The 11397-nt window shown below is 49.1% G+C and overlaps 1 protein-coding gene across 1 annotated transcript; it reads left to right on the top strand.

Annotated features, from left to right (window-relative positions):
* The first annotated feature begins 6853 nt into the window (after positions 1 to 6853).
* LOC120651643 (cyclin-P4-1-like) lies at positions 6854 to 9063 on the top strand. The gene is made up of 2 exons (XM_039929211.1): positions 6854 to 7457; positions 8509 to 9063. The coding sequence occupies exons 1-2, from the start codon at positions 7090 to 7092 to the stop codon at positions 8813 to 8815; spliced, it is 675 nt and encodes a 224-aa protein (XP_039785145.1). The 5' UTR covers positions 6854 to 7089; the 3' UTR covers positions 8816 to 9063.
* Positions 9064 to 11397: the final 2334 nt, after the last annotated feature.

Raw genomic sequence — 11397 nt, 5'->3', positions numbered from 1 at the left:
CATTAATCTCCAAGTTGGTGCGCTCCGGAGACGCTTCATAATCCACCAATTCTTCATCTTCTGCTGTCAGAGGAACTGCTGGGGCTTCGTCTACAGAAGGAACCAAAACGGGCGGTGCCGATTCGGCGGCTGGCTCTGCAATAGGTTCTGCCGGTCTGACCGGTTGGTCAGAGTGGTATGACCGGTCTATCTGACCGGTCTGACCGATCGGCTGCGGCGGTCCGACCGGTCTGGCTGGCTGATCAGCTGTCTTGACCTTCCAAACCTTGCTTTGAAGGAACATGGGCATGTATCTGTTGAAGTCCTCATCCCTCATCTTCTCTTTCTCCTGCTCTTTCTTTTCTTTATTGCGAAGGCGCTGCAATTTGCTCTTCTGTGTATGAGTTAAACCTGAAGGACACCACCTAGGCTGATGGTACTTGTCCGCTGCGCTCTTGCTGCTACCGGCCTCATGATCATTAGCTATGACCGGCTTTTGTGAAGGAACATCAGCCGATTCTTCAATATCCATCGGCTTTATGCCCGTGTCTTTTATGGGCACTTTGATTTCACCGATTTGAATAACATCAGCTTTAGGCTTCTTTGGATCAGCAACAGGCTTCTACTCCTCTTTCTTTTCCTTGATGCGATACTCGAATCTTGGAGCAGGAACCTGGCCCGGCCTCTGGTGAGACCGGTCTGACCGGTCAAAGGTGACCGGTCTGACCGGTGCAGCTTGCTGCACTGGACCAGATTGACGTGGTCCCAATCGGTCGTGCACGGGCACCCTGGAGCTTTCCCCTTGACAATGTGGAGGATAAGGCATCGGGAAACACTGCATCCATATCCCTTCATGCTCCCATGCCGGATTTGTTGCACTTGGCGCCGGTGGCACCCATGGCATGGTAGCATATATCTTTTGGGGAGGATACAATGTGACAACATCACCTCTGCGCCTGCTAGATTCCCTCCTTGTAGACACTGGACGATCTTGGTTCGGTGGTGATCGCGGTCTCTTTTTTAGCGGCCGATCTTTTTGAACGGCCTTTGTGTATTTGTTCAACAACTGGTCGAAGGTGGGCTTCTGATTAGCAACCCTTCGCTGCACCTTCACCTCGTTGGTCTTCCAAGTACCCACTTCCGGACGCTTTGGCTTGAAAGTCCGGGGATGGTCACCAGAGCGGTCTGACCGGCTGGAGGAACCGGTATGACCGGTCTTACCGGTCGGAGACACCGGTCTGACCGGTCGTACCTGATCAACATACTGATTTTCTGGTGGAGAGCTTCCTTGCCCCCCGAATCTGGGATTTCTGACAATGATCTTCAGAGTATCCTTTCCATCATCAGTCTTCTCTTTGATAACTTCCCGGGCAAGGATCTTGTCACTTGTATTCATCGGTCTTGGATCACCGATGACAACATGCTTCCCCTTAGCTCCTTCAGCTTGTTCCGGCCGAATGAGCACCTTTGGATTGCTCAATTCCAGCGTATGAACAGGGAAAGGAGCCTTGTCAATTTCCATCTCAGAAAGTAACAATCGTCCTTTATTAATGGCCGATTGTACCTGTCGACGAAAAACATTACAATCATTAGTAGCATGAGATGTAGAGTTATGCCACTTACAATATGCATGTCGTTCATGTTCGTCGGGAGATAGAATAGCATGTGACAATCAGATGTTACCATTCTTAAGCAATTCATCAAAAATCCGATCACACTTAGAAACATAAAAAGTAAATTTCAGCTCCTCTTGCCGATTCTTTTGAATCGGCTTGAGAGACGGAACTGAACCGGGTTTGGCCTTTGATGGCCAAACAAACTCAGCAGCATATACCTCCTTGCTATCATCATCCGAACTATCTGAATCATGATCAAGAATATGCGTGTTGGACCGATGAGACTTGAAGGTATCTTTGGCATTTTTAAGTTTAAACTCTAAACCCATGACTTTAACTTGCAAGAAATTCACGGTATGATATTCAAAGCCCTCGAGTTTCTTTTTCAAATAAGAACGTAAACCATTAAATGCCAAATCCGCCAAATCTTTTTCAGAAATCGTCAAACTAAAACACTGATTTTTAATTTATTTAAATCTTTTGAAATAATCTGAAGAAGATTCATCACGTTCTTGCTTAATCGATGTTAAGTCCAACAATTTCGCTTCGGTCTCCCCGCTAAAGAAGTGATCATGAAACTTATGCTCCAACTGAGCCCAATTGCGAATAGAATTAGGAGCAAGCGAGGAAAACCAAGAGAAAGACGTTCCAGTCAAAGATAATGAAAATAAACACACACGCAAAGTGTCATTGAAACCGGCTTCTCCCAACTGCAAGACATATTGACTAACGTGTTCCCAAGTCGTACAAGAATTATCACCATTAATTTTAGTAAACTCAGGAATACGCCAACCAGCAAGAAAAGGAGTAAAATCAAACTCAGCGGGATAAGGTTTTTGATATAAACGTGTAGTACCCATATCCACCCCAAGCTTACTTTTAATCGCATTTGCCAGATCCTCTTTGAACTTAAGGAGATCGGCCTGATAGTGCTAGCTGGTATAAAACTCAGAAAAATGATGTGCATTAGAATTTCCATGCACCATCGTCTGTAAAGAAGTCGGGATCGGTCCTTGGTTAGGTCCAGAACCTCGTGGCCCTCCCGCTACAGTAGTAGTGCGAGGTGGTATATACAGTGACAATTCATTAGTTCGGCTAGGGGCAGCCGAATATGGAATTGTCTCGAGAGGCGTCCGCGACGGTACTGAGTAACCGGTCTGACCGGTTTGATGACCGGTCTGACCGGTCTGTGGGACCGGTCCGGCTGGTGCTGTGTGCACGGTCGACGGTGGCGGGGTTTGCCCTGAGAACGAGTTCGGCGGCATACCATAGAGTGGTTCAGATGTGAACTCAGGGGTAGCCGAACTCGGATTTAATGAGTTAGGATTTGACATGGGTTGTTTACCTTTAAGCGCATCAACATCACTACTCAATTTAATCAAAATGTCACCCACGGCAGCTTGTGCAACAACAATCTTTTGATCCATTATGGATGACATTCTATCAAACATATCAGAGGGAGAGAGGCTTACATTGGAGATCTCTTCAATCTTATCCTTCCTAAGCATGAGAGACAGCAGTACGAACTCCTCCACCCTCTTGACGAGGCCACCACGATCCTTCTTGAAGCCTTTCAAGAATTGTGCCTTGACGTGCTCCTCCACAAGAAGGTAGGTCTTGCGCTCCTCTTCGGTGAGCTCCTCCATTGTAGCCGTGATGATGTTTTCCTTGTCGGTCTCTGAAGAGACCATCTTCTTCAAGGAGTAGATTAGATCGGTTTTAAAACCAGATTAATCTGTCCCCAGCGGAGTCGCCAAAAAGTGTGTTGACACAGAATCGCGCCAACACACTCGAATGCGCTAGAATGCGTAGGAGATCGTCAAAACGATCTGAACCAGCGATGCCCTGGCGGACCGGTCTGACCGGTTCCGCAGACCGGTCTGACCGGTATGGAGCAGAGAACCGCGAAGACCTAGAAACACGAGCTCGGGAGGGACCCCGTCGGAGCTTGCGCGGCTAGGGTTGCTCTGAGGTCGGCAGGCCACTCAGAACGCCTTCAAACGTCGTCGAGACGAAAGAAGAAAGCAATCTAGGGTTGGAAAAGACTAGGGTTTGAGAGATAAAAAGTAGTATGATATTTTAATTGATTCGATTGAGAATACCTCAATCGGCCTTAGCCTTTATATTTATAGGCCGGGGAAGTCGTACCCCTCTCTAAGTCGGTTTATACAAGAATTTCCAAAATCAAACGAAGCCTACTCGGATTACAACTAAACAGACCGATCTGACCGGCCTCTGAACTGCCAGAATTGGCTGTCAAACAGACTCCTCTCTATCCACTCCCACTCGGATCACCACGCGATCAAGCGCATTCGTGTGTTGGCCCTAGATTGGCGCCAACAGCTAATGCTGTAAAGCTTGTTGGCTTCCCCCTCTGAGACTCCTCTCTATCCACTCCCACTCGGATCACTCCTCGCCCTCACGCCGGACAGCTAAAACAAGCAGGCGATCCAGCGCCCCGGGGTCACGGCCGGCGGAATGCCAAGCCTGGCTTTCGTACGCGATACAGGATGCTGTCTGCTCCTGCCCTGCTCACGATAGGCAGGATCATGCTTGCCTGCTTGGGTTGGTAACTTGGTGCACGCCGCCGCCGCTGCTCCTACGCCTAGCACTAGCAAGGAGCACGCACATAGATGGGATCAGGCCATCAGGGTGGCATCAGTCATGCAACGCACACTACCACTAGCCCGGTCTGTTCCTCTGTCTTGCTCCATCTTTAGAGAGAAAAGAAGGGTGCGCTTAAATAAACAAGCAGTTCCTTTGCATGTGCTCGATGATTAGCATCTGAGGCGGTGAGGCCCTGCAGCTGCAGGCAAAGGATCGATGCAGTGCAGGGGGCATGATCGATGAGGCCGGCTTTCGTGCTAGGTGTGAGTACGGAGAAGCCGGCTATGTTGAGGAAGCTAGCAAGCTTTTGATTGGTTAGTTTGCGCTGCGGGGATAAACTAGTGCCCCGGCCACATGGATCAGGGCACCGGGGTGGTGGACCACGAATCCGATAATATCGGCTATTAAATCCGGAAAGGGCCGGGGGCAAGCAAGCGATCGCCGCAACGTGCCAAGGTGTAGGTGTCCCTCGCCTCATGTGCTCTCTTGTGGCCTTGTGGGCATATTCCTCCGTCCTCCGTCCTCAGGAGAGAGAGAGAGAGAGAGAGAGAGAGAGAGAGAGAGAGTACTAACTAGTGTCCCATCCATCTGCTTCTCTTTCAGAACGAGCCGAGCCAGCATTTCCCCTATCTCGTTTCGTGTTGGAGATGGGAAAGGATCGAAAGGGAACGAAGGAACGGAAGCGAACAACGGAACAAGCAAGGTAGTGATGGCGCTTGCAGGCCACATGCACGGGTCGTGGACGGACGCTGTGGCCAACGAGCTAGATAGCAAGCACGGCGACGTGCTCAACAGCGTGCATGTTACTGGAGCACGCGCCGTACTGTTGCGCGGCGTGGCTCGACCGCCGGGGCAAAAGCTGGGGAGCCTGTGCGTCGTCGTCGCCTCGCGGCGTGACTGACTGACCGAATCAGATGTCTGCTCCACACAGGCATGTCATATTCCCATGCTCCCTCCCTTCCCTTCCGTTCCATTTCCTTTGCTCTCCCTGATGGGTGAATGACTGTACTCCTACTACTGCTCCCAAGTCTCAACCGACTGCCATTTCAAAATTCTCGCTCTAGACTTCCCTGACGCACATGGTGCTTGTCCTCTTGTGCAGAGTAAAGCCTTGTTTAGATGCATAAAATTTTAGGTGCAAAACACTGTATTACTTTCATTTGTATTTGGTAATTATTGTCCCGCCATGGGTTAACTAGGCTCAAAAGATTCATCTCGCAAATTATAGACAAATTGTGTAATTAGTTATTTTGTTTAGCTACATTTAATACTTCATGCATGCGTTAAAAGATTCGATATGATGAAAAATCTAATAAAATTTTGAAATTTTGAAGGAACTAAACAAAGACCTAACTCTGCTCAGACGATCCTTGTCTGATGGGGATAACTACTTCCAGCTGAAAATGACACGCCGACGGATTGACCGATCGAGTGAATGTTGGTCGACACGAAATCCACCTGGAAAGCTAGTAAAAAAAATGCCTGGGTAATAGTTACCGTTTGGAACACTTCGTCGTGACAGTGACAAAGCAGAGCACTTCACCGGGACGGTGAGCTGCGCACGGAGGGGATGGATGTTTGGCGCGCACCCACGAGATGGGCGTGTGGAATGCACGAGCACCGCACCTGGCTGCAGGCTGCGAAGCACCTAATTCTCGCTGGACCGGAGACTCGGGCCCGGATCGCGTCGAGATCACGGTGAGGTGGTGGCCGCTCCAATCCCGTCGCCCGGACTTACCTACCGGCGGCGGGGTTTCTGAAGCGCCGGGCCGTGATCCAGACCTGCTGCCCTGCTGCCCTTCAGACCTTCTGCCCTTTCCCATCAACCTGACGCCCGCGATCCAGCTTTAGGGGTTGTTTGGTTCCAGTGATTTTTTTTAAGTCGCTGGAACTTTTTAGTATTTAGAAGTATTAAATAAATATTAATTATAAAACTAACTGCAGAATCCTGGGGCTAAACTGCGAGACGAATCTAATGTATATTAATTTATGATTAGCAGATGGTTACTGTAGCATCACTGTAGTAAATTATGAATTGGTTAGGCTCATTAGATTCGTCTCGCGAAAAAGCACTCAGCTGTCAAAAAATATTTATAAACAAATTTTATTTAATACTATAAAATAGTAAGATTCTTTTTGATGTGATAGGGACTTCTGAAAAAAGTTTGGTTCCAAACAGGGCCTTAGGCTGTTAGATTCGTAAAATGGTGGTAAAAAGGGTCGTATCGGACACTGTAGTACACTGTAGCATTTTTCGTTTATTTATGGTAATTGTTGTCCTACCATGACCTAACTAGGTTCAAAAGATTCGTCTCGTCGTGTACATCAAAACTATGCAATTAGTTTTTTATTTATCTATATTTAATGTTTTATGCATGAGGTAAAAGATTTGATGTGATATATGAATAGTGAAATTTGGAAAGAGAAATTTTGTAACTAAACACAGCCTTATTTTGCTCCATCGCCGGAAACTGCTGCCAGGCTACTACAAACTGACTGCAGCAGGCTACTACAAACGTTGTTAATCGTGCCGGCCGGCTCGTCTGGCCTGGCAGGTGGCAGCCGACAAATCCTCCATCTGCAGGAGGTGAAAAACAAAGTGACCTTCCATTTCCATCCAGCACCAATGCAGAGAGGAGTGCTGGCTGGCTGGCTAATCATGCCAACTTGCAGACCTCAAATCTTTTCTTCTTCTTCTTCTTCATTTTTTTTTACGACGCCCCTTTCCGCGCGTTTTCCCTCCCTTTATAACCACCACCACCACCTCGCCTCCCTCCCGCTTCCGAGCCTTTCTGCTCCTCCCAAGTCCCAAGGCAGCGCCCACTAGCTAGCTAGCCAGGAAGAAGAGGCCAAGAATTATCCTTACCTGATCGAGATCGGCCGGCCGATGACGACGGGGGAGGTGGTGGCGGCGGCGGCGGTGCCGCGGGTGGTCTCGATCCTGTCGGCGCTGCTGCAGCGTGTGGCAGAGCGCAACGACGCCGCGGCGGCGGAGGGGACGCTGGAGGCGGCGCCGGAGGGACGGCGGCGGCCGGTGTCGGCGTTCCAGGGGCTCACGAAGCCGGCCATCTCCATCGGCGGGTACCTGGAGCGCATCTTCCGCTTCGCCAGTTGCAGCCCGTCCTGCTACGTCGTCGCCTACATCTACCTCGACCGCTTCCTGCGCCGCCGGCCCGCGCTCGCCGTTGACTCCTTGAACGTCCACCGCCTCCTCATCACCTCCGTCCTCACCGCCGTCAAGTTCGTCGACGACATGTACGTGCTGTCTCTTTGCATATTCACGCCCTTCCGCGATGATTTTTTTGCTAATGATCGATCGTCAGGAAACACCGAAATTCTTCGTCAATTGTTGACTAAACTGAAAATTAGCATATGCTTAGCTTGGCATGCGTGAAAACATACTTCAATTTCAATTGAGATGTGGAGAAACAGTCGATAAAGTTCAATTCTGCTGAATTGTTGAATTCAAATTCTTGAAGAAGAAAAAAATTTTTGAAAAAAAAAACACTTTCAGAGATGTGCATTATGTTCAAACTATAGAACATATTATAAAGCTAAGAAAGCTTGCACAATTACCAAATTGGCCTTTCTTATATAGGGTATAGCAGTAGTGGTAAAAATCAGGGTCATTGTCAGCAGATAGCTGAACTTTCAAAATGGTCAGATGATTCAGAGCTTTGTTGCTTGGTGCTTGCGTTTACTTGGCCTCCGATCGGACTTTGTGATCCCCTTTGGCGTTGGCGTGATTAGCACACTCGTATGACTGTGTGAAGGGGCAGGAATGCACATGGGCCCCAGATCGATCTGGGTAAACCCTTTTTCCTGTCATTATTTCCAACTGGCATTGCATCAAAGACAAGCCACTTGGTTGGTCACAAGGACAGTTGTCGAACCCGAGGTTGATGCGCCCACAGCCACAGCACACTGCACTGCTAGTGCCTGCCGATCCACCATTCTTACCAAAGCACAGCGCCTTGTCCTACCCACCACCTCTCTTGCATCGCCTTCAAAAACAAGCTACAAATTCTATCTACAGCTGAAATAAAGACGAGAGTTGTCCAATTTTTAAATAAAAAATGTGTGTTTTAAACGGGACCATAGTTATCGTGGCTCCGATTCTTGCGTGTGCTAATGCGCCATGGATTTGAATTTTAGCTTGTGCATCCGGATGTAGCAGCTTGGATACTACTGTTATTCAGTTTTACAAAAAAAAAATGTGCAGGCCATGATTTTTCTTTTTTTGAAACGAAACTTGCCATGAATTTCGTCAGTCATCAGAACTTTGCTGTTGGTGCTGTTGGTGCAGATGCTACAACAACGCCTACTTCGCGCGGGTGGGCGGCATCAGCCTGGTGGAGATGAACTACCTGGAGGTGGACTTCCTCTTCGGCATCGCCTTCGACCTCAACGTCACGCCCGCCGCCTTCGCCTCCTACTGCTCCGTGCTCCAGAGCGAGATGGCCTACCTCGACCCGCCGGCGCCCGTGGACGCCCCACGGCTGCACTGCTACTCCGCCGGCACGTCCGATCACCACCACGACGACCCCGCCGCCGCCGCCACGGCTGCCGGCTGCCACCGTCACAGTCAGCAGCAGCCGCAGCTCACCGTCTGATCCGGTCGATGGAGCCGTTTCTTTTTTTGTCCTGGTGGTGTCAACTCGGCTTCTTGCTTCGTCTTCTTCTTCCTCTTCGTCCTCCTCCTCTTCTTCTTGGTACATAGGTGTTGGTCGTTCCTAGTGAGCCCTGGGGGGTAGTCGGTTAGGTGGATTGGATCATGGGGATTTTTGCCATTGTTCGACGGATCGTGGGATCAATGAAATGGATGGATCGGCTGGGATCCGATTCGATTTGGCCATTGTTATTCCGGTGGATGCTCTCACTCTCGCCTGTGCGTGCGCATGTGAATCACAGCACACTGCTTGTCTCCTGTCGTCTCTGTCCTTTTTCCCCACCCTTCCCCCTTCCGGAGATTATTTGCCGCCGCGGGAGAGCACGACGTAAATTCGGGTAGGGCGTCGTGGGATGGCGGAGGACAAGGCAGCCGGGTGATTATTATTGGTCAGAACATGGCGTGTTCCCGGCTGTCGATCCCAAACTGTGTGTGCGTCGCTGGGACAGAAACGTGCTGTCCAGGTGCCTGCAAGCTCTGAATGCACAGCCGTGGAAGCTGCAGGATGTCAGTTAAAAGTTTCAGTCGGAAATGTCAGTGGATCGAGCTACCGGTACACCATCGTAGAAAGATATACTACTAGAACAAGCAAGCAGCACCATGGTGTTTATTTGGTGCATCACCCAAATGGAAAGCATCAAACTTTTGGCCTCTCTTGTTCGTTGTTCTTTCAGAAATTCAGTTATCTCCAGACCACAACAAGCAGTGAAGTTACTGCGAGGTATCAGCCACCACATACTGGATTTGGTAGTAAATGATGACAAATTTTGCCTCTAATATCTACAGGAGAAGTACCTGGATTGTGGAATGCAGATAATCTTTTGTCTCTGGTTCCTGTCGAAAGAGGGGTAAAAGTAAAATCTGTCAGTTATCTCTTTCAGAAATTCAGTTATCTTCAGACCACAACAAGCAGTGAAGTTACTGCGAGGTGTCAGCCACCATATACTGGATTTGGTCTAGTAAATGATGACAAATTTTGCCTCTGATATCTGCAGGAGCACAAGTACCTGGATTGTGGAATGCAGATAATCTTTTGTCTCTTGTTCCTGTCGAAAGAGGGGTAAAAGTAAAATCTGGCTGGCAGTTCATGCTTGAGATCTTTTTTCAGATTGGTCGCAGCTGGATGGAGGTGGGGTGAACAGGTGCCGAGACGTGATCCGGAACAGTAGATGCGAATGCGGAGGAGTGATGCCAGTAAAGAACAAGGATGGGGAACGTGGTGTGCATGTAGATGTAGGGCTGGTTGCGGTTGCGGAGGGCAAGCGCACCCTGCCCACCTTTTGCGCTGTAGCGTCGCAATATACAACGCCCCGGCCACTAATGCGGTGAGCTGGACGCGAACATGGAGCCATGGATGGATGGGTGGCCACGGGAAATTCGGTAGGCAGTTGGCTGCCAATGGCGAGTGACCGGCCGGTGAGGCAGGATAAGCGACCGAGAGCACGAGGGGAGGGAGAGTGGACTTTGCAGAAGTCAGATGAGAACCGGCAAATGAACCCCTCTCCACACATTTGGAAATTTCAGGATGAAAAGGCCAGACGTTGGCAGGAAGTAACAAGCATATAATGTATGGATTTTAAGCAGCTGGAGGCCATGGAATTTTTGGGGTTGGTAGTTTTAGTCTACCTCCATAGAATGCCTGCTTGAGCTTGGATCAGGTGATCAGGTCTGAAGGTAAGCTGAACTTCCAGATGGGTTGGGAATTGGCATGTGGGCACTCATCAAGTGGTGCCAACGTAAAGCCAGGGGCCTATGAACCTTGTGATTCCTATCCCATGCAGGGGAATCTAAAGCCCAATGGAATCACAGGAAGAAGTAAAACAGGTTGGGGGCAGTGATGATTCTCTGGGTGTTGCTTTCTTTCTCTCTTCAAGAAAAAAGGTTCTCGTTCAATTGCTCTGCCTGCGTTCTCCTTGTGAAATGGAGATGGATTTTGGTTGGGAGCCACCTTTCCCCCATGTACTTTTGGCACCCATCCTTTCCATGTGTGTGCCTTTAATCATTCCTGTTGAGTCCCCGATACATGTTTCGCCATTCACTGGCTTTTTATTCTTATCACCTATCTAGAATAGTGGCTAGATTTGCTCAAAAGGGAAGAAAAAGGAAACAGTGCCAGTTGCAAATCAATAAATCAAGTGACCGGAGGCGCAAGAAAAGCGGAAAGATGACATCACTCTAGTCTTTACCACTGTAACGAAGACCTCGGTTTTAATTTCGGCGCGTGTTAAATTGGCGCCAACCTGAAATAGCCTCGTTTTTAGAGCGACTGATCATTTCAAAATTTGGTTGCAATTTAAGGTAGGCAGGCCACATGCGCGCCCAAGAGGTGAAGGGCCATAAACCCGCTGTTTCACAACCACCCGTCAGTACTGTTTCTTCGCGAGAGGAGTTGACCACCGAGCAGCAGCGCGTAAGTTAATTATTTATCGGGATGTCTAGAAACAGTGAGTCCAGAGGGCGTACGGGTCTTAGAGGTTATTTGGTTTTAGAGGCTAAACTTTAGTCTATATCATATCAAAGAGAATC

The sequence above is a fragment of the Panicum virgatum genome, chromosome 9K (assembly GCF_016808335.1).
Source record: "Panicum virgatum strain AP13 chromosome 9K, P.virgatum_v5, whole genome shotgun sequence".
Taxonomy (NCBI): Eukaryota; Viridiplantae; Streptophyta; class Magnoliopsida; order Poales; family Poaceae; genus Panicum; species Panicum virgatum.
This window is presented reverse-complemented; position numbering and strand designations above follow the sequence as displayed.

Bases quoted from the DNA above. Each gene is read 5' to 3' on its own strand.
- LOC120651643 (XM_039929211.1), top strand. From the start codon at position 7,090: ATGACGACGGGGGAGGTGGTGGCGGCGGCGGCGGTGCCGCGGGTGGTC. The intron at 7,458-8,508 runs GTACGTGCTGTC...CTGTTGGTGCAG, and splicing joins GTCAAGTTCGTCGACGACAT to ATGCTACAACAACGCCTACT.